The following is a 23,475-nucleotide window of genomic DNA, read 5'->3' on the forward strand; positions in this document are numbered from 1 at the left end:
TCTCCCTTTTCCTCCCTAAGACTTTATTCCTGAAATTCTAAAAGAGCTCATTCCATTAATTGGTTTTATGCCATGCTTACTTTCAACATACAACACTTTCTAAGGCACTTCATCAAGGGTCTTCACCTCAAAGTTAATCACTTCCTTTCTAATGTGACTGAATGAGCCACAATGTACTTTGCCATGATCTTCCTATCAAATTGGTCAATACCAAGTTCGATATACATCCTCATAAACGTGGTTGTATATTCAACTCCTTGTTTTTGTCTCTTTCTAAGGTGGTGCCTGCTTAGACTCCTGTTCTTCATCATATCCCATAGGGTAGAATTGATGCTTAACAAGCCCCTTAAACTCCTCTTGGTTTCCAACTTGCTTCTTCTTGGTAAGGAATTTTTATTGAAAGAGATGTTCCAAAATAGTAATGCATATATCACCATTTCCAATAGAGAAAAATATTTTTTTCCATGTTTGTAGACTCACAACAACTAAAATAGATTTCAAGTTGGCTCAACAAATTAATTCATTGATTAGGATCCATTTGACCATCATAAATTTTATCTCCACTTCAACTTCAACTCTAAAAGGATTCCAAAAGTTTAATGGTGATTTTCCACCATTAAGCTAGTGCACCTATATGTAGATTGTTGTGGATCGACTATCACTTAGTTGTATATCTTGCAAGGAAGCACTACAACACCAAAAAACACCATTAGTAGCTAGTAATAACCATTAGAATCCATATATAGTTAGTAATGATATTGGTAGGATCAATTGGCAAGGAAATATATCTAGGTTACCTCATTAGTGCCTAGAGTTAGTGGCTAGGTTACCTCATTTATAATTTTATGTAGGTTACATGAGCCTTAAGGAAAGGAAAATATGAGTAGTACAATTAGGGGTAAAGTAATTGTCTCTTTAATCATTATTCTATAAATTGTTGTGGATATTAGATTGAATAGTTCATCACAATACATCTGATAAAAATATACTAAAATCTATTTTATGAGGTCTAATTTCCTTCAATTCCATATTTATTAATCTTGTTTTCTTCTTATGCACGTAATAGATAATGTGAAAAAAATAGAGAACAATGACATACAATTACACACCTACCACAATGATTACAAGATATGCTCTTGAAAACCATTATGGCAATAACCTACTTGGAAGGCTAGGTTGCTCTGCTCTCTCTTTCTCTACCATGGAAATAATGCAAGTACAAAGGAGAAGGCACTATCTATAGAGTTTCCTGAGACCCATGGCCTTTTTGGCTACTATAGAACACTAAACCCCATCTATTATACTATCTCAATTTCACTCTCAAATTTCTTTTGTGGAACTAGATACAATCGAATAGAACAAAACCCCCTTTACCTCCTAGATATCCCAATAGCCAACTAGGGGTCAGGTTTGACTCCTCCAACTTTGAACTAGAGTTACACCTTTGAACCTTCTAGAGTCTTCTTCATAGTCCCCACATGGCTAGTCCCTTTCCCATGAGTAATGTGTAATATACCCTTTCCTAAATATGCCAATTTTCTTCAACAAAATTTAGAATATTTCTTTGAGGACTTTTATCAAACATTTAGTGAACAAACATTTTCACTAACACTTGGTGAGCAAAGTAAACAACACGATATTGCAAGGGAAAACCAATACTTTTAATAGTTGTAGGAGAAGATTTACATGCAAATATGAACTTGAATACCACTCCAACAATGGTTGTACCAATTTGGCCTCCCAAAATATGATGACTACAACACTCTAGGACTGAACTCGATCAGTAAGGAATTTGGAAAGAATACAATAGCTGAATCAATTGCAGATGAACTCGGCCATATGATCAACTTGGCCTCAACAAATAAATATGGCAAACTTTTGCTCAACCCTGCAAGGAAGACAAGAAAACTGATCCCCAAGCAATAGGCAACTTGGCCTCTAGATAAATTAGTAATTCGGCCTCTAGTGCAATGAGAAATTCAGCCTCCAGATGAATGAGCAATTGAGCATACTTTGGTAGTTGATTCAGCCTTCAAAAATGCAGAGGTAATTTAGGCCAATAAATGATGAATTCATCCTCTATAACTCATCTCCTTCAAATAGATAATTGATCAACTGGAAAAAGAATTCACCCTTCCCAAAGACTAATTTCTCAGCCACCAAATAATGAATGAAATCTTTAGAAATCAGCCTCCCTCCCAAATAATAAGATTGATCACTTGAAATAACAATGGAAATCGGCCACAAAGATAACAAGAAATTTTCCCCTTGGAATAAATGAACTTGACCTCCTTCAGAATATGTAATTCGACCTCCTCAATGATGATAAAGGTTGGCCTCTAGAAGAGATGAAACTTTACCTTCAAAGATGGATGAATTTGGTCTTCTTCAGCACTAGAAATGCGGCCCTATGGTCTAGATAAATTCGGCCTCCTTGAGAAAGGCAATTTGGCCCAATAAATCACCTGCAAAGAAAAATAACTTGGCCTCCCAAGAAAAACAACTCAATCGGCTTCAATTCACTTGCAATTAGCACAATTGAAAATTTTGAATGACTTTCTTCACGAGCCAACTAGGCTAGCACTCGAAGTCCACCAAAACTAGTCGAGAATCAGCTAGGGTGACACTTGAAGTTCATCGAAACCAGTTAGAGAGCTCCAACTGAAACCCTCGTGCTAGGCTCGCTTGAGCCCCAATCAATCATTAAGGGAATAATCACGAACCAAAATGATGAGAGAATGGTCGCCTTTCTCCTTTTAAAATATTTTGTTGGACCTTCTCCAATCTTTTAGAAATTTCATTATTATTTTATTAATGCAATCACTTACTTTTCCTCAAGTGAATCTTTCCCCAGTTTATTTAGCAATAATTTTCCCCTTTTTATTTAATAATAATAATATCAAAGTGAAGTTGGGAAAAACTCTTTTGTCCCATTAGAAAATTTCCTCTCCTTGCTAGCCTAAAGGAGACAATAGGTAAGCGGGAATGATGCCTCCATGCTCAAGTAAATGGGGACATTAGATCCCCGCTCCCCCCACCCCCTATGGTTGCTTGTCATCAAGCAATTTTAATCCCGAGTGTTGCAGTATCTACTACCCTTCCCACCATTGACTCTACTCCTCAAGCTCCTCTCTCTCACCTCAAAAATCTCCTCGGGAATCAACACCAACTGTCCTTCCTCATCTAAGGGAGGTAGGTCAAACGAAGATACAACCTGTTGCCCCAATGCTTTCTTCAAGCAATATACATGAAAGGAATTATGCATCTTGGTCCCTTCTAGAATCTCCATCTCATAAGTCACTTCTCCCACACTCCTAATGATCCTATAAGGCCCATATAATCATGCCTCCAGCTTCTCCTCACCCTTCTTCTTGAGGGTGGATTGCCTATATGGTTTCAAATGCAAGTACACCATATCTCCTACCTCAAAACTCCTCTCAATCTGGTGTCAATTGACATGCATTTTCTCTTGATTCTGGGTTGTGTGGATTATCCTTGAGAGCCTTGAGGATATCTTAGCACTCTTAGATCCAATATTTGGCCCTCAGGGCCCGAATATCTCCAAACTCTAACTCAGCAAATGATAGAGCATCATAGTCATATAGGGCTATGAAAGGTGACATCCCAATCAATGTGTGATATGTGGTGTTGTAGCAGTGTTTTCCTAGGAGAAGCCACTTTTCCTAAGCCCTTCACTGCCTCATCATATAATTTCTCAAATATCCCTCTAGCCATGTGTTGACTATCTTTGTCTACCCATCGGTTTGAGGGTGATCACTGGTACTGGGAGTGAAGTCTATACCCACCAACCTCAATAGTTCTTGCCAAAATTGGCTATCCCTATCGTTAACAATGACATTGGGTCGACCGTGTAATCTGAAAACCTCCCGGAAAAATAGCTCTACCACCTAGGATGATGAAATCCTAGAAGAAATGGGAAAGAAATGGGAATACTTGGTCTATCAATCCACCACATCATAGATACAATCCTTACCCTATACTAATGGTAATCTCATGATAAAGTCCATCGAGATGCTCTCCCATTTATGCGTTGGGATAGGTAGTGACTAAAGAAGGCTTGTTGGTTATGTGTGCTCCTCCTTTTTTTGTTGGCATTTGTTGCACTCGCGAACATGTTTCCAAATTTCTTCCTTGAGACTCTTCCACGTGAATCTCTCCCTAACCATCTTATAAGTCTTAAGGTAGCCTGGATGCCTTGTCAATGGAGAATCATGTGATTCCTTTATAATATTCTCCTTCAACTGTGACCCCGACACCAAGTCGATCATAATGATGTCATTGACTACTTTGTACCTATCATCCTATAATTGCCCATCCAAAATCTTAGAAGCCAACTTATTCTTCGAATACTCCACTAAAAGATGATCTCTCCAATCTGTCAAAGTACTCATGAAGGAAAATGCCACTGACCTCCTAGATAAAGCATCTTTGACCACATTGTTCTTTCCCTTAACATACTCAATCTCGAAATCATAGGCCTGTATCTTGCTAACCAATTTATGATGCCTATCATTCAACTCCTTCTGGCCCAAGACAAATATGAGGTTGTTAGGATCTGTCTTGAACTTGAATTTGTTTCCCACCAAGTATGGCCTAAACTTGACCAAGGCATGCATAATAGCTAAAATATCATTATCATAGATGGAGTAATGATGCTCATAATCCTTGATTTTCCTCCTCTCATATGCATTGGGGTGGCCATTCTACATCAAGATTCCTTCAATGCCTTCTCCTGAGACATCACACTCCAAAATAAATGGCTATGTAAAATCTAATAATGCTAATACAGGGCATGAACTCATCACCTCCTTGAGTCGCTCAAAGGCTCATTCTGTTGTGTTCGTCCAAACAAATGCCTCTTTCTTGGTGAGATCTATGAGAGGTGCTACCAACTAAGAGAATCCCTTAACAAACCACCTATATTATGTGTAAATGCCCAAAAATCCCTTCAACATTGTCACATTCTTGGGAGTTGGCCACTCGATGATGGCTCGACTCTTTCCCCTGGTGTACGTGCACCCCTTATCCTACAATCACATGCCCTAAATAGATCATTTATTTCAATCCAAACTCACACTTGGACAACTTTGCTTAAAACTGTTACTCCTCTAGAATCCTCAACACCTTCTCCAAGTTTTGCAAATGCTCCTCCCAAGACCTGTTATACACCAAAATACCATCAAAGAAGACCAAAACAAATTTGTGCAGCTGCTTATTAAAAACATGATTCATACAAGACTAAAAGGTAGCTGGTGCATTGGTTATCCCAAAGGGCATAACCAAAAACTCATAATGTCCATAGTAGCATCTAAAAGCAGTGTTTGGAATGTCTTTCTCTCTAACTCAAATATGATGATACCAAGAACACATATCTATCTTTGAGAAATACTTAGCTCCCTTCATATCACCCATTAACCCATCAATCCTTGGGATTGGGTACCTATTCTTAATGGTTTTCTTGTTTAGGGCCATGTAGTCAATGCACATCTGCAAAATCTTGTCCTTCTTCTTCACCAAAACCACTGAAGAGGCAAATGGGATTGAACTAGGCCGAATGTTTCCCAGTGCAAGTGGCTCTTGGATAGATCTCTCAATCTCTTCCTTGTAAACATTGGGATGCATGTATGGAGTGGTGATGACCACTTGGACCCCTTCCTCCAACTCAATAATGTTTTCAAAACCCGTGTCAGGAGGCCTACATGGGGGAATATCTCCAAAAATCTTCTAATGCTTCTACAACAAAGCCATAATGTCTACTAGATATTATCAGGGTTGATCTGTTATCCTTTTATCCGAAATATGACAATCTATTGCCCATACAATGTCACCATGCCTCAAATCTTCCTCCATTCGATTTGCTAACACTACCTTTGGAGGATATGTATGCAAACATCTCAATACCATAATTTTTCCATATGAACCCATAAACTCCATCTCCATCTCCTGATAGTTCATGGTGTGACATCCAATGGAGTAGAGCCATTGAACTCCTAAGACCACATTAGTGTCAGGAACATTTACCACAAAAGAAATAATCTGTGGTTGTGTAATTTCCCATAGTTAAGCTCAACTTCATAAGCATATTGGTACATTGCATATCATTATTCCTCGGTATTACCATGAAAAACCCCTCGAACTCCTAAGTGGCTAACCCTCTCCTGGATACAGGGCTAACATTATAAAATTGCGGGTGTTCTCACCATCAATCAACATTGTAACCTTTTTTTCCTTGTATAGCACCTCTCACCCTGAGTGTATGGAATATGGGGATACAGATCAATAAAGAAATAACACCAACTTTCGCTCCACCTTGGGGTTCCTCACTCTCCATCTCTCGAAACTCATCCTCTTGTGGTCGCTCTTGTGCATCCTCCTTGTCTTTGCTATTTGAGAATACCTCAATGTAGTGATCCTTCCCTTTCCCTGCGTAACGGTGTCCTAGTGCCCATGGCTCTTGGTAAGTGAAGCACAACTTCCTTCTCATGAGATCCCTCCTGGTGTCCTCTCTAGTTGGTTGCGCCCAAACCACTCCTTTTGAGTAGGTCTAATGTCCTTACCCTTTAGTGGGAAGGTTGGCTTAGTAGGAATCTTGGTCTTAGGGACTGCTTCCTGTAGGTCCCGTGACATATTGATTGCATCCTATAGGGAAGCCGTCTTGTAATACTTTACCATCCCATGAAGAGGCTCAACCATCCCCTTAATAAATAACATGATCTGTTTGGCATCTGATAAGTTTGTCACCATCATGGACAGTCTGAGGAACTCTAATATATAACTCTCTAGATTGTCTGTATGTCAGAGTTGTGCTAACTCCCTGAAGCAAACTTATGGATCTTTCTTGTCAAAACTTTCAATGAGCCTTCGTGTGAACTCTGTATATGATGTAATGCTTACATGCCCCAATTTGATCAAACCATGGTACCACCATTCCTAAGAATCTCGTTCCAATTGTATGGTGTCAAATTTAATAACATATGCTTCCTTCATACGGTTGAGTTGTAGATAAGTGTCTAAGTTATGCACCCATGCCCTGGTGGAGCATTTAGATGAACCATCAAAACTAAGGATTGTCATCTTCCCCGAAATTAGTTGTAGATATTTGTTCTTTTTGAGAAACCACATTAGTTTGTGCATGTCTTTCCAATTACAATATTCATTAAATTTGAGAGATGTCCGAACTTGGGGGCCCAAAGCATGATTTGCTTCCAAAGCAGCTACAAATGATTCTATAATATCCCGTTTTAGAGATATCCTCCAAAACCCCAGTACACTGCAACCAAATATGTACAAATGATATAATAACCGGGAAACTCAAAATGATAAAAATGACAGTGGTGCCATATATAATAATATAAACATGCAATATAAGCAGATACTCAAGAAATGCAGAGAGAAATGCTAAGCCATTTTATTATACTGAGCAATAGAATGAGTACAGGAGGTGATCATAAAGATGGCACCTCGACTTGCACAAGGCAAGTGAAGAAATACACTCAAAATAGCGAAGGAATGGCCTCTCTCAGAACTGCGTGGAAGCTGCTAGAGAACTGCGGTATTATTGTTGTTGGTGGAAATCAAATGAGGATTTGGGGTTGTTCCCCTCCTCGGAAAATGTTGAAACTCTGGAATCGGACTCTACTCAAGGAACCCAGAAAAACCCAGAAAGCTTTCTTGGAATAGTCGACCCCCGAAAATCATTCCCTTGGGGTTCTGCGCAGTCCCTCAATGCTCTGCACTGCCATTGAATGAAACCCTCCAGAAATCTGCCCAAAACCTCTGTCAAAACTCTCCAATATGCAAGGGTTGATCCCCTGCTCAATCTCCCAACACAAATCCTACTGCAAACCCTCAATCCAAAACTCCTACCAGAAAGAACTGCATCATCCCTCTCAGTGCTGCACAATCCTCCAAGGTGCTCAATCCTCTTGCCAAAAGGCTGATGAAACTACTGCTAAAATGCTAATGGAAATACCTAGCCCGAGCAGGCACTTGAAGTCCCTCGGGGCTAAGGGTGAGATCTCCGAACGGAGACACTCAATGCACTAAACAGTGTTGCAGACTAGCTAAACAACCAGCGTGCTCTAAGTCAAAGTGACTATCTCAAATTCTCATAACTGAATGCCAAAATGAGGAATCTCTTCTTTCCTTTATAGCCTTTGCCTCTCTCAATCCCGAGGCCCACCTTCTCCAGCGTAATTCCTCTCTTGGCACGTGTTTCTTTCCTTATGCGCAGTCCCTCCAAGTGTCTGCGTGGGCTCCATCTCTGCATCCCCCTTTGGCCCCCTTGGCTCCCCTTTAAGTCACAACGTTGTGCTACTAGGAAGTGACTTTTATTCTAAAGGTGAGTCATGTCCCCTTTTCCCCATCTTCTTATTCATGAATAACTAGAGAAGGGAAAAATTAGCAAAATCGAATATTCCAATTAGCCATGGCTAATTAGGAATATTACAGTCTCCCCCGGCAAAATGTTGCTTTTCCTCAAGCAACTGAAGTGATGGATGCTGCAATATTTTCTCACTCTCCCAAGTGGCATCCTCATGCGGCAAATTCTTCCACCTCACCAAGAATTCCCAGACCGTCCTGCTCCACAGCTGCCTCTCCTTGATATCATTAATAGTCTCTGGCTGCAACATCAAATGCCCCTCATCAGCCATGGGTGGTAGCTCATCTGTCACTGTCACCTGCTGCATCAATGCCTTCTTCAGGCATGATACATGAAAAACATTGTGAATCTTGCTGCCTTGGGGCAGCTCCAACTCATATGCAACCTGTCCAATCCTGCATATCACCCTGTATGGCCCATAAAAGCGGGGTTTGAGCTTCTCAGCCCCCTTCTACTTCAGTGATGACTGTCGGTATGGCTGTAATCATAGGTAGTCCATGTCCTCAACCTCAAATTGTCTCTCCACCTGACCCTTGTCAGCGTACAACTTCTGTTGGTTCTGCGTTGTAGCCATGTTATCTTTGAGAGCTCGGAGGATATCCTGACTCTCTTGGATCCAAATCTTGGCTCTCGGAGCCTTGCTATCACCAAACATCATGTCAACAAAAGATAAAGGATGATACCCATACAAAGCATAGAATGGTGACATACCAATGGACATGTGATTTGTAGTGTTGTAGCAGTACTCCCCTAGATGCAGCCACTTCAGCCATGCCCTCTACTACCCACTGAAATAGTTACATAAGTAGCCCTCCAACCACTTGTTAACTATCTCTGTCTGTCCGTCTGTCTGTGGGTGATAACTGGTACTCGGTGTCAACTCCGTCCCCACTAGCCGAAAAAGCTCCTGCCAAAACCCGCCCATGAAACGACTTTTCCTATTACTGAAGATGGTCTTAGGAAGACCATGTAGCCTGAAGACCTCTCTGAAGAACAGCTCGGCCACCTGTGCTGCTGTGTAGTGTGCGGATATGGGAAAGAAATGTGCATATTTCGTCAGTCAGTCAACGACGACAAAGATACAATCCTTTCCCTGTACCATGGGCAACCCTGTGATGAAGTCCATCGAAATACTCTCCCATTTCCCCTCCGGAATGGGAAGAGGCTGCAATAAACCCGCGGGATGGCTCATCTTCCCCTTGTTCCTCTGACAAACATTGCACTACTGGATATGTTGGAGTACGTCCTCCTTGAGGCCCTTCCATGAGAACCTCTCTCTGATGGCCTTGTAGGTTTTGGTAAACCCCTGATGGCCGGCCAATGGTGAATCATGTGATGCCTGGAGTATCTTATTCTTGAGCTGAGACACCTCAGTTATGAAGATCCGATCCCCGTAGTAGATGATCTCATCGACCACCCTGTACCTGTCATCTGCCACCTGCCCATCCAAAACCTCACATGCAAACCTGTCCTTGGAGTACTCAACTAAGAGTCGAGCCCTCCAATCTGTGTCCAAGCTCATAAGAGACAACGTGGCTAGTCTACGTGAAAGAGCATCTGCTACCACGTTGTTCTTACCCTTGACATACTCAATGTCAAAGTCATATGCTTGGATCTTGCTAATCCACTTCTGTTGCCTCTATTGTAGCTGCTTCTACGCCAAAGAGAATCTGAGGCTGTTGTGATCAGTCCTCACCCTGAACCTGTTACCTACTAAATACTGTCGGAACTTGGCCAATGCATGCATGATGGCCAGCATCTCCTTGTCGTATATAGAATACAACCTCTCGTGCGGAAGGAGCTTCCAGCTCTCATAGGCTATAGGGTGACCTCCCTGCATCAATACTGCGTCGATCCCCTCTCTCGACGCGTCACACTCCAAAACAAATGGTTGCATGAAATCTGGCAATGCAAGCACTAGGTAGGTGCTCATAACCTCCTTGAGCCTGTCAAAGGCTCGCTGTGCTGTATCCATCCAACTGAAAGCCCCCTTCCTCGTCAAATCTGTCAGGGGTGCAACAAGCTATGAGAAACTCTTGACGAACTTTCGGTAGTAAGTACAAATGCCAATGAATCCCCGGAGTTCTGTCACGTTCCTTGGCTCCAGCCAATCTCTAATGGCCCTGATCTTCTCCTCGTGGACTCTCACTGCGTCCACCCCTATGATGTGCCCCAAGTACAACATCTCCATCAACCCAAACTCACACTTGGAGAGTTTGGAATAGAACTGCTGCTCTTGCAAGATGTGCAACACTGTCTCTATGTGCTGGAGATGCTCCTCCCAAGTCCTGCTGTAAATGAGAATGTCATCAAAGAATACCAACACAAACTTCCTCAAGTGACTGCGGAAGATGTGGTTCATGCAGGACTAAAATGCGCTGGGGGCGTTGGTTAGCCCAAAGGGCATCACTAAGAACTCAAAGTGCCCATAGTGACACCTTAAGGTGGTCTTGGGAATATCCTGCCCCCTCACGCGAATCTGATGGTACCCAGATCTCAAATCAATCTTTGAGAAGAACCGTGCTCCTCTCAACTCATCCATCAACTCGTCGATCCTAGGTATGGGGTACCTGTTCTTCAGTGTCTTCTTGTTAAGGGCCCTGTAGTCAATGCACATCCTCAATGTGTCGTCCTTCTTCTTCACCAACACCACGGAAGAAGCAAAAGGACTCGTGCTCGGCCGAATGTGTCCAAGAGCCAGCAACTCTTGAATGGCCCACTCAATCTCATCCCGATAGGCCTTGAGATGCCTATAGGGGGTAGTAATCACTGCTTGTATACCCTGCTCCAGCTCAATGGTGTGCTCAAATCCCCGGTCCGGTGGCTGTCCTGGCGAAATCTCCCCAAACACTATGGCATACCGGTCAAGGATGGACTGTATCTCTGGATGCACAGTCTGCCCTGTAGTCCCTACCTTTGATGCACGTAGCTCCACTGCCCACTCTACATCTCCCTTCCGGAAGACTGCCTCCATCCGATGAGCCGAAATAGTCTGAGGCGGATATGTGTGTTGTCCCCGTATCTTCTCATGCCCCCTATCTTCTCATCATCCCACTCCATCTCTAGGGTCTTCCAATCCATCGTGACCTTCCCTAGAGTAATGAGCCACTGAACACCCAATATCATGTTGGTGTCTGGAATATCGACCACGAAAAAGTGGTCAGTCAATGTGTAGGTTCCCATCGTCACTGATAGCTCTGGAACATAACGAGCAGACATCATGGTCTGATCTCCTGGGACTAAGACTGAAAACCCATCGAAGCCCTCTGTCTGTATACCTCTCCGCTCAACCATCTGTGCATCGATGGAGTCGTGGGTTGCCCCACTGTCAACCAAGACTGATACTCGCTGGCCACGTACTGTCCCCTGTACGCGTAGCGTCAGATACTTGGGAACTCCTCGCAATGCTGCAAGGGCCCCCCTGGTAGGTGCAAAAGATGCACCACCTGTTGCTGGCAGTGGAGGTGGCAAAGGTCCCTACACGGCATGACTATATCCTACCTCCACATCATCCTCATCATCCTCTTCCCCATTGCTCTCGGAGAAGACCTCAATAAAATGTGCTTTGCCAGCAGCACATCTATGTCCTGGTGCCCACGACTCCTGACAGGTGAAGCACAACCGCTTCTTATTCAACTCCCTCCTGGCATCATCGTCAATCTGTACTTGTCTTGGATTCCTCTTTGGAGGTGGAATCCTCACATCCTTCCCCTTAGACTGAAAAGTTTGTCTCTGGGGGTAAGGTGTCTGGGTCCTGGGTAAGACATCCTGCAAGTCCCGAGTCCTACTAATAGCGTCTTGGAGTGTGGCTGGTCTAGTGGATCAGACTAAACCCTGAAGTGGCTCTGCTAACCCCTCAACATACATATAGATCCTCTGCACCATGGATAGATCTGGCACCATCACTGAGACCCTCAAGAAATCTGCAATGTAGGTCTCTGGGCTCCCTGTCTGTTTGAGCCTCGTCAGCTCAACAAAATGTTGCTCTGGATCCCTCCGATCAAATCGATCTATCAATCTCCTAGTGAACTCAACATATGTCGTCACTGTGGAGTGTCCGAGTGTAACCATCCCATGAAACCATCAATCCTGAGCCTCACCATCCAAATTCAATGTTGCCACCTTGATGGCCTCTGTCTCCGACATCTGATTAAGCTAGAAATAAATGTCCAGCTTCTCCACCCAAGACTTTGTTGAACTGTTTGATAAACCATCAAACGTAGGCAAGTGGAATCTACTAGCTGCACGGTGGGTGTCACCATCATGATAATGTCGGTATCCTCTGTGATGATCGCGGGGTATACTATCCCTTTGGAGCTGAACAAAGTCTCTGAATGAGAGAGCCTCCTTGAACTCCTGCCCATAGGCCTGGTACTCTGCAAAATAATCGCCCATATGACCGGGCTTTGCCTCCTGCTGGGCTCTGGCCCTCGTGTTTGCTCCTAAGAATGTGGGCATGGTGGAGCGTGTAGGGGCATGTGAGGCCACTTGCTAAGTAGTATCACACTGCTCTGGAAAATGGTGGGATGCACCCGATCCCTCACCAACTTGAAAAATCTGTGGGCTCTCACGCTGTCTAGCCTCTACTGCTGTGAATCTCTGCCCCATCACCTCAATCTGCCTCGATAGATCCTGCACTTATTTGAGGAGCATATCCACAAATCTCTTCCCATCCTCGTCTGCCATCTGCTCTACGTCCACCCCAGGCTCCTTCTGTTCTGCGTCCACCACAGGCTCCTCCTGTTATGCGTCCACCACCGGAACACAGTCTCCCTCTCCGTAGGTGTTCTCCAACCTATGCCCAGTATCTCTGTATCTCCTACCTCTATAACAGATGTAGGGTTTTTCCCATGGTGTCATAGATTGCTAGCTCCACAGGTTGAGCCAGATCTATGCTCTGATACCACTATAATATCTCGTTTCAGAGATATCCTCCAAAACCCTAGTACACTCCAACCAAATACATACAAATGATATAATAACCGGGAAACTCAAAATGATAAAAATGACAGTGGTGCAATATATAATAATATAAACGTGCAATATAAGCAGATACTCAAGAAATGCATAGAGAAATGCTAAGCCATTTTATTATACTGAGCAATAGAATGAGTACAGGAGGTGATCAGAAAGATGGCACCTCGACTTGCACAAGGCAAGTGAAGAAATACACTCAGAATAGCAAAGGAATGGCCTCTCTCAGAACTGCGTGGAAGCTGCTGGAGAACTGTCGTGCTGCTGCTGCTGCTGGAAATCAAATGAGGATTTGGGGCTGTTCCCCTCCTCGGAAAATGCTGAAACTCTGGAATCGGACTCTACTCAAGAAACCTAAAAAATCCCAAAAAGCTTTCCTAGAATAGTCGACCCCCGAAAATCGCCCCCTTGGGGTTCTGTGCAGTCCCTCAATGCTCTGCGCTACCACTGAATGAAACCCTCTAGAAATATGCCCAAAACCTCTGCCAAAACTCTCCAATATGCAAGGGTTGATCCCCTACTCAATCTCCCAGCACAAATCCTACTGCAAACCCTCAATCCAAAACTCCTGCCAGAAAGAACTACGTCATCCCTCTCAGTGCTGCACAGTCCTCCAAGGAGCTCAATCATCCTACCAAAACTCTGATGAAACTACTGCTGAAATGCTAATGGAAATACCGTGCCGGAGCAGGCACTCGAAGTCCCCCAGTGCTAAGGGTGAGATCTCCGAACGAAGACACTCAATACACTAAACAGTGTTGCAGACTAGCTAAACAGCCAGCGTGCTCTAAGTCGAAGTGACTATCTCAAATGCTCATAACTGAATGAGGAAGCTCTTCTTTCCTTTATAGCCTTCGCCCCTCTCAATCCCAAGGCCCACCTTCTCTAGCGTAATTCCTCTCTTGCCACGTGTTTCTTTGCTTCTGCACAGTCCCTCCAAGTGTCTGCGTGGGCTCCATCTCTGCGTCCCCCTTTGGCCCCCTTAGCTTCCCTTTAAGTCACAACGTTGTGCTACTAGGAAGTGACTTTTATTCTAAAGGTGAGTCATGTCCCCTTTTCCCCACCTTTTTATTCATGAATAACTATAGAAGGCAAAAATAAGCAAAATCAAATATTCCAATTAGCCATCGCTAATTAGGAATATTACAGATTCTTCCTATTTTGTCACTATATCCTACTCCCCTGCTACTTCATCTAAGAACTAAGGCATGGTGAGTATGGAAAACCTATCATACAAGTGGGGATGACTCTGCATACGGGTGCGAACATGAATATGGCTTCCTTCGTCTGAATGAGATCCCCTTTTTCCATTATTGTCTTGTCAGTCTTGATTTCTCAGGGAAGTACTAGCTAATTGCTCCAATACGTCAAGTGTTGTCATTTGCATCTTCATCATTTCTTTTACAACAGTGGCTAGCTCATTTGGACTTTCTTGGTCTCCCATTGTTCCTTCAACTTCCCCTTCCGATTGTTCTATTCTTCCTTATTGGTAGCATCACTTGGATTTAGGCCCACAACTAGCCAATATCATGCTCTGATACCACTATAATTATACACTTACTTGGAATATGCCCATTTTCTTCAACAAAATTTAGAATTTATATTTGAGGACTTTTATCAAACATTTAGTGGACAAACATTTTCACAAATACTTGGCATGCAAAGTAAAAATCACGATATTGTAGGGGAAAACCAATTCTTTATTAGTTGTAGGAGAAGATTTACATGCAAATATGAACCTAAATACCACTCTAGAAATGGTTGTACCAATTCAACCTCCCATACGATGATGACTATGGCACTTTAAGACTGAACTCGATCCACAAGGAATTTGGAATGAATACAAAAGTTGGATCAAATGAGGATGAACTTGGCCCACAAGATCAACTCGGGCTCAACAAATAATGTGGCAGCTCATGCTCAACTTCGCAAGGAAGACAAACAACTTGATCCCCAAGCAATAGGCAACTCAACCTCTAGATAAATTTGTAATTCGACCTTCAATTAAATGATCAATTTGGCCTCCAGATGAATGAGAAACTCAACCTCCTTTGGTAGTTGATTTGGCCTTCAGAAATACAAAGGTAATTTAGGCCAATAAATGATGAATTCGACATCATAACTCAACGCCTTCAAATAGATAATTCAACAACTAGCAAAAGAATTTGGTCCCCCCCCCCAAGATGAATTTCTCAACCACTAGATAATGAATGCAATCTTCAGAAATCAGCCTCCCAAGAGAAATAATTTGTCCTCCCAAATATTAAGATTTATCTCCTAAAATAACAATGGAACTCAACCCCAAAGATAACAAGAAATTCCACCCCCTGGAATAAATGAACTTAGCCTCCTTTAGAATATGTAATTCAACATTCTCAATGATTACAAAATGCGTCCTCTGGAAGAGATGAAACTCAACATTCAAAGATGGATGAATTTGTCCTTCTTTAGCACTAGAAATTCAGTCCGCTGGTCTGGATAAATTCGACCTCCTTGAGCAAGGCAATTTGGCCCAATAAATCACCTGCAAAAAAATAACTCAACCTTCCCAAAATATCAACTTGCTTTGCTTTAATTCACCTGTGATTAACACAATGGAAAAATCTGAATGACCTCCCCATGAGCCAACTAGGGTGGCACTCAAAGTCCATTGAAATCAATTAAGAACCAAATAGGGTGACACTTGAAGTTCACTGAAACTAGTTAGAGAGCTCCACCTGAAACCCTCGTGATGGGCTCGCTTGAGCCCCAATCAATCATTAAGAGAATAATCACAAGTCAAAATGATGAGAAAATGACCTCCTTTCTCCTTTTAAAAGATTTTGCCAAACCTTCTCCAATCTTCTAGAAACTTCCTTATTATTATTTTATTGATGAATTCACTTATTTTTCCTCTAAGTGACTTTTGCCCCTTTTTATTTAATAATAATAATATCAAAAGTGAAGTTGGGAAAAACTTTTTTGTCCCCTTAGCAAATTACCTCTCCTTGCTAGCCTAAAGGAGATAGTTAAGCAAGCAAGAATGATACCTCCCCTACTTGCTAGCCTAAAAGAGATAGTTAAGCAAGCAAGAATGATGTCTCCATGTTCAAGTAAATGGGGACACTACATAATGGGAGTTGACATGGCATCCACTTGTGCCATAGTGGTCAAACATGGGAGGCACAACTTTGGCATTCAAACTTTGATTGATGTAATCCTTGTATAGTTGGAAACGCTTTTAAGTGTAGAATAACATCATGGGTTTTTATGGTTATGTAGGAAAATTTTACCCACCAAAAAATGTCTTTTAAGACCTCAAAATAGTCTTGGAAAGTTTCTAACCCCAATTCTCCAAATTAGGTCTAGTTGATAAAAATTGCTCCTATAAGTTGATTCCTCCAAATTTTCCAATTTGAAAGCATCGAGATAGATGAAAAAATAAATAATAATCCAATATGAATCAATCACCCTACCAAAAAGGGGAGGGAATAATTTTCCTTTCAATCTCAATACTTTTGCCTCTATACATCAATAATAATAAGTAAACTAACCCCATCTCTTTCTATCATTATCCTAAAGAATAGAAATTTATTTAGAAGGATCTCTATTATTCATGATATTTTATGATATTCCTTAATGATTATGGAAAGGAGGGAATATTTTTCCTTTCAATATCATTACTTTTGCATCTATATATCAATAAGAATAAGAAGTAAAATAACCCCATCTCTTTCTATTATTACCCTAAAGAATAGTAATTTATTTAGAAGGATTAGTATTATTCATGATGTTTTATGATATTCCTTAATGATTAGGGAAAAGAGAAAGAAAATGATGAATCCTATTAATATTCCAATATAGTTGTAAGGGAATGATATTATTAGTCTAGATGGAGGATCCTTATCTACCTACCTAACGTCAATCTTTCTCATTTACAATGAAGAAAAAACCTTGCAATAAAAAGACTAAAATAGGAATTTGTAATCCCTTCCTTTGCCACTCTTAGACATTAGATAGTAAAAATTACTTAACATTAATCTTTCCCATTTACAATGAAGAAAAAAACTAAAATAAGAATTTGTAATCCCTTCCCTCACCACCCTTAAGCCTTAAGGCAATAAGAATTAGTAATAGCAAATTAGACTTCACAAGTAATATCATTTATATTATCCATATATTATAAGAGTAAACTAACCAATGGAATTGTGAACTCTCTTAAATTCTACAACAAGAGCAATGAATGTATTCTCAGCATCTAAAGCGAGTTAGCAATGAATATACACTTCAAATATAGAATGCAATTTTGTTTTTTAAAATTCAAAATCTAAACCTTTTACTAAATATCCATATTATCAATTTAGGTATCTAAACATTTTACTAAATATCCATATTATCAATTTATGTAGCCTTTTAAATTATTTAAATTCAACTTTTAACAGAAGGGCATTTTCTAACTTTGTAGGAAGAGACATGATGGGACATATGAGGCAACAACATGGCAGATCAAATTTCAACTTAATAATGTTAAACAAAGCGGTTGTTATACATTGTATATAGGAATTGCATCTTCAACACGTTCTATACTTCAGGTAAATTTCTCAACATAAACATTTATTAATTTATTTAATTTCCTTCATTTGATATTGTTTTTTATTTTAATATCACAGGTACGATTCAATGATATCAAAATAGATCCACCTCATTTTGAGACCAATGTAATTGGAAAGGATAATGCAATGGCACGACATGGTATCCATGGCAATTATAAAATTCTTATTGTAGAAGTAAACCCCAATTTATTAATGGAAGGAGATAATACAATATTTCTCACACAAAAGGAGAACACGGGGCCATTCAATGGTATTTTGTATGATTATATACGAATGGAGGAACCTGAGATGCAATATTGAGAATGCATATAAAAGGCGCTGGAATATATATACACACACGATGAAAAAATACCTTATTACATGGTAAAAGGTTAAATACTGGTTCAATGTTTATAGATATTTCATTTGTGCTTGGCATTGGTACTGATATTTATTTGAATATTGTTAAAAGCAATATTGGATTATCATATTTTATAATTTAATTCATTTTAAAATATTGGATCATCATATTTATTATTTTTTTAATTTAATTCATTCTCAAATATGGGATATCATATTTATTATTTTTTTAATCTAATTTTTATAAAACATAAGTTTGTATGTAATATTTAATTTAAATAGATTTTAAATAGTAATTAATATATATAATTTTTTTTATTGAATATTTAAAAAAATATGTTTATATCTATAAACAAAATAAAATAAAGTTAAAACATATATAATTTTTTTTTAATTGAATATTTAAAAAAATATGTTTATATATATAAACAAAATAAAATAAAGTTAAAACACTCTTACATTTACATTTAAAAGTAAGTAAATGAGTGTTTATAATAGATATAATCAAAATTTAAATGTTTTAATAAATCTACATTTAAAAAAAAATTAAAATAATTAAATTATAATATAAAAAGACTTAATTATATTTTGTAGGTTGTAAAACTAGTAATAATAAAAAAAATCATTAAAAGAATATATATGTATATATAATTTTGTATATTATGAGTTTTTTTTAATGGATTTCGGTGTCAGTATGGATGAGGAACTCTTAGATTATTCCTCTGACTCTTTGACCCCTGAAGACATCTGGGTTGAGAGCAAACACCCGTCAACTACTGGGATGGAACCGACATCAATCAGTCTACCAACTACTCCGGTCATGGAACTCTCCTCCTTAATGCATGAGATGGAGGTTTCGCTACAGGATTTGGGTAATAAGCAACCGGTTTCTGCCGTATCGAAGGGTGTTTTCTGTCTGGGTGAGGGCTCTGATTCACCATTTCTTTCTATCCCATCTCCATCAGAATTTCTGGTCTGGTCGCAGGCCCCAATGAGTTTTTCTTTCACACAAGGGGGAGTTGTGTCTCCGCGGCGGATTTACGTGGTTCGGCCCCTGAAGGGTGCGGCATTTCTCCTCCCCACCTCGAGTTTCTTGGCGTTGTGCCAACGGATTACGCTCACTAGGTTGCTGCTTTTACTCACCCCTCTGGCTATTTTGATGGTATCTCTAGACAGGACCCATGTCTGGAAGAACACCGCTCTTCGGATTCGGATGAGAACCCCCTAGCTGAAGGTGATTCCACAAAAAAACATAAAGGACAAGGGGATCGGAAAAAATCCAAACATTTGAAAGTTCGAGAACGTGACCGTCGTTTGGTGTTCGGGGCGGGCATCACAATGGCACAAGCAGCCCTAACGGAGAGCACTGCTCTTGTGGGTCGAGTGCGCGAAAGAAATTATACCCTGGCTCGTCTGAGAAAATGGAATGCGGAGGTCTGGGGAACCTAATGGTGCAGCTACCTGGTGTCATCACTCTGTCCAGAGGGTGGTTCACTCTCATTTTCTCGCAGCCGGACCAGGTGGATTGGGTCTTGACGAGGTACTGGCATATTGAAATGACTCTAGTCTTGCTTAAGCGATGGACTCTGCTCTTTGATCCCGAGAAAGAAAACATGGGAGCTGGTCCAATTTGGGTTCGCTTGCCGGGTCTTCCGCTCCAATTTTGGGTTGAGGATATCTTCAAGGTAATTGGAGATGACATGGGGGTCTATCTTGATCATGATAGGGCTTATCAGGATACAAGTTGTATAGCATTATCCAGAATATTGGTGTTCCTTGACACTAGGGAGGGCCTCATGGAGAGCTATCTGCTTCAGATGGGGGAGACCACCAGGAGACAGATACTATATTGCAAGGGTATCCCTTTCTGTTGTCGTCGGTGCCATGAGGTGGGTCATCTGTACAAAGACTGCCCCCTTCTGTCAGGGAAGCAGCAGAAGCCTCCAAGGTCTCTGGTATCGGCAAGTACACAAACAATGGAGGCAGATTTTCAATCACAGATGCACCCTCCTAAGGATTCAATCTTTCGCAATGGCCCTTGTAGCAAAAATGGGCTGGAAAATAATCAAGTCAGAAAGCCTATGGCAAGAGGTAATATATTTCAAATATATCCACCCCCTCTCAATTATGGAGTGGATTCACAGTCCTAACATTTCCTTTGTTGGTGCTTCCATCATCTGGAAGGAAATCTCCCAATCCTTCAACACCATCAAACAAGGGCTAGCATGGAAAATCGGAAATGGAGAGTAGGTGCATTTAGGCACTGATGCCTGGACCAGGTGCAAGAATGCCCATATCCTTCCTAGGGCCCTTCGGCATTTCCTCTCTGGGACTGGAATCACAAAGATAGATCATATTGCGGTCACCGGTTTTCACCCCTGGATGCCCCAGTAATGGCTAGATCAAAGAGATTTGAACATTCAGAATAGATGCTCTGGGGTATGGAATCGTTTCATTGGGGCTTTAGTAGGGGTGATTTTAGGGGCGAATGTTCGCCCTTTGGCGAAATTAAGGGGTTTTAAATTTTTAGTGGGCGATTATTTTATATCATAGTACACTTTTACAAATCACCTCAAATAGCCCACCTTCTTTTAAGGGAGAGGGTAAAAAAGGTAAATTTAGCCCTTGAAATTAGGAGTTACAACCTTCCATTCACCCATTTTCAAGAATAGGTTTTATTTAAGTGAATCCATTCGCCCATTTTCAAGAATAGGTTTTATTTAAGTGAATCCTATGGGCCAAAGGCCCAAATACCATATTTATAAAAGATGTATGGTAAATTAATAAAAATATAAATAAATGAGAAGTATGGTAAATAAATAAATAAAAAATTATATTTACTCCATAAGTCACCTTATATACATGCAAGGGTGTAAACAAATAAAAATATAAGTAAAGTGGAGGTATGGTAAATAAATAAAACGTTTTTTTATACTTACTCAAAAGGTATGGTAAATAAATAAAAATATAAATAAACTAGACGCATGGTAAATAAATAAAACCTCTTTTTATATTTAGTCCATAACCCTTGTTCTATTTATGAAGGCTCAAGAAAGAGGTTTATTTAAGTGAATCCTATGGGCCAAATACCATATTTGTAAAAGAGGTATGGTAAATTAATAAAAATATAAATAAACGAGAGGTATGGTAAACAAATAAAACATTTTTTTATATTTACTCCATAAGTCACCTTATATTTACCAACACTCAAAAAATGCGTTATATTTAGGTGAAACCTATGGGCAAAATACTATGGGACAAATACCATGGACTAGATCGTTATTAATACCATGCAAAAAAACATTATTAACCCTAATATTAGTATTAATAAAAATAAAAATGGCACATGGTATTGACCCATGGTATTCACCAAAATGGCAAATGGTATTGACCCATGGTATTCACCAAAATGGCACATGGTATTGACCCATGGTATTCCCCTGGAATGTAGCCTATTTAAATGGGGGAATTAAACCAACATAGATCCATCTTTACTCTTGATTTCAAAAGATATTTTAAAGAAATGCAATGATTTCATTTGTGTATTCAATAAACACAAGATTTTATAATTGAGTAAAATATTCGCCATGCCTGGAGAGATTCGCCAAAAAATTATATATACATATCATATTATTGATAAAATCGCCTTCCATTTTTCCTATATACCATGGAGATTTGCCCATTTATTATACATGTAAATTTAGGGGGGCTTCTTAAAATTTTCCCTGGGCTTTAGAGGAAGCCAAAATCAGGCTTGTAGAAAAAGAAGATGAACACATCTAGGTCACCGCCCCTCATGGACGATACTCTCTAAAAGCTAGCTATGTTGCTCTTATGTCAGCAGGGGAAAATGGTATAATCAACTGGTGGTGGTGCCACCTCTGGAAATTAAAAGCCCCTCCGAAAACCAAGTTGTTCATGTGGTGTATTCTCACAAACAAAGCCCCAACTGAATTAAACCTCATGAAGAGGGCTTTTCACGGTCCCTCACGATGTTGTTTCTGCAAATCAAATGTTGAGTCGTCGAACAATCTCTTCCTCCTATGCCTAGTTATGGCACAGTTTTGGTCCCATATAATCTCACTCCTTAATTTAAAGACAACATGGTCTGGCCAAAATTTCAAGGAAGCATGGCACCATTGGTGGTCTGAGGCTCACACTCAAAAAGACAGAAATCTGCCCCTGATTGTTTGTTGGGGAATTTGGATAAACAAGAACCGTATGATCTTCCAAGACGTGCAGATAAACTAGCTAACCACTAGTACGCACTTTGTGGCCGTTTTTAATTTGATTTCAAATTCAAAGCACACCAAGTCGCTGGGTGTCATTACTCTATAAATCATTGATACTAATTTACCGTGGGGTTATTTTGATGGTTCTGCCCAAGCTAAGGGTTGTGGGAGGAGGTGTCATTCTACACATGAATGAACATTTGTCTTTCAGAATCCAAGTTGGCCTTGGCAGGGGCACTAATAATTATGTTGAGCTTCACAGTCTAAAACATCTTCTATTATTTACACGGGAACAAAATTGTCAAAAGATTCAGATCTTTGGGGATTCACAGCTTGTAATAAATTGGATAAATGATGTATATCATTGTCACTTGCACACACTCAGGGACACTCTGGATGATGTCTTTACACTAAAATCACAATTTGATTTTATTGTATGTTCTCATATATATAGGGAAAGGAATAAGATCACAAATCGTCTTTCCAAAGAGGCTACGCAGCTGAATAGGGGTCAATGGATAATTCAGGAGTTCAGAGATGGTGATTTCTATCAGTTTTTCCACCGTCCATTCATAGAGATGAATGGGAACCACTCAGAATGATCACTCTGATCATTCTATGTTTATTTTGTTTTTGTCTTAACAATTTTTTTTGGGACATTGCTACGTTTATAGTTTTCTCGGCGGTTATATTTCTCTCTGCAACTTAGTTGTAATCTATATATATGGTTTAGTACTATGATGAATGGAACTACTGTGAATGCATCTCATACATGTTGAATGATACAACATGTAATTTTCTTAATTTATTAATGAAAATTGTGCCTTTTTCCTTGGAAAAAAAATAATTTTTTATATTGTGAATATTTTTTATTAAATATTTATTTTTATTTATTAACAATATGTATGGAAGAAAGTATGTATAATGTTTGTAT

General features: G+C 40.2%; 1 protein-coding gene across 6 annotated transcripts in view; it reads left to right on the top strand.

The window, feature by feature from the left end:
- Window positions 1-23,215, top strand: part of LOC149239145 (uncharacterized) — a 517,638-nt gene extending 494,423 nt beyond the window's left edge. For 4 of the 6 annotated variants that reach the window (XM_089373324.1, XM_089373327.1, XM_089373326.1 and 1 more), the window contains 2 exons: window positions 17,823-17,949; window positions 18,028-18,464. In XM_089373324.1, coding sequence (XP_089229450.1) covers window positions 17,823-17,949; window positions 18,028-18,270 — 370 coding nt within the window. In that variant the 3' untranslated portion in view covers window positions 18,271-18,464. Of the gene's footprint in view, window positions 1-17,822; window positions 17,950-18,027; window positions 18,465-22,995 lie in introns of those variants that run through there. The other 2 variants (XM_089373329.1, XM_089373328.1) reach the window with 2 other exon arrangements.
- Window positions 23,216-23,475: the final 260 nt, after the last annotated feature.

The sequence above is a fragment of the Pinus tabuliformis genome, chromosome 8, assembly GCF_031772625.1.
Source record: "Pinus tabuliformis cultivar Carrire ecotype Pingquan chromosome 8, CPIR1, whole genome shotgun sequence".
In the NCBI taxonomy this organism is placed as follows: domain Eukaryota; kingdom Viridiplantae; phylum Streptophyta; class Pinopsida; order Pinales; family Pinaceae; genus Pinus; species Pinus tabuliformis.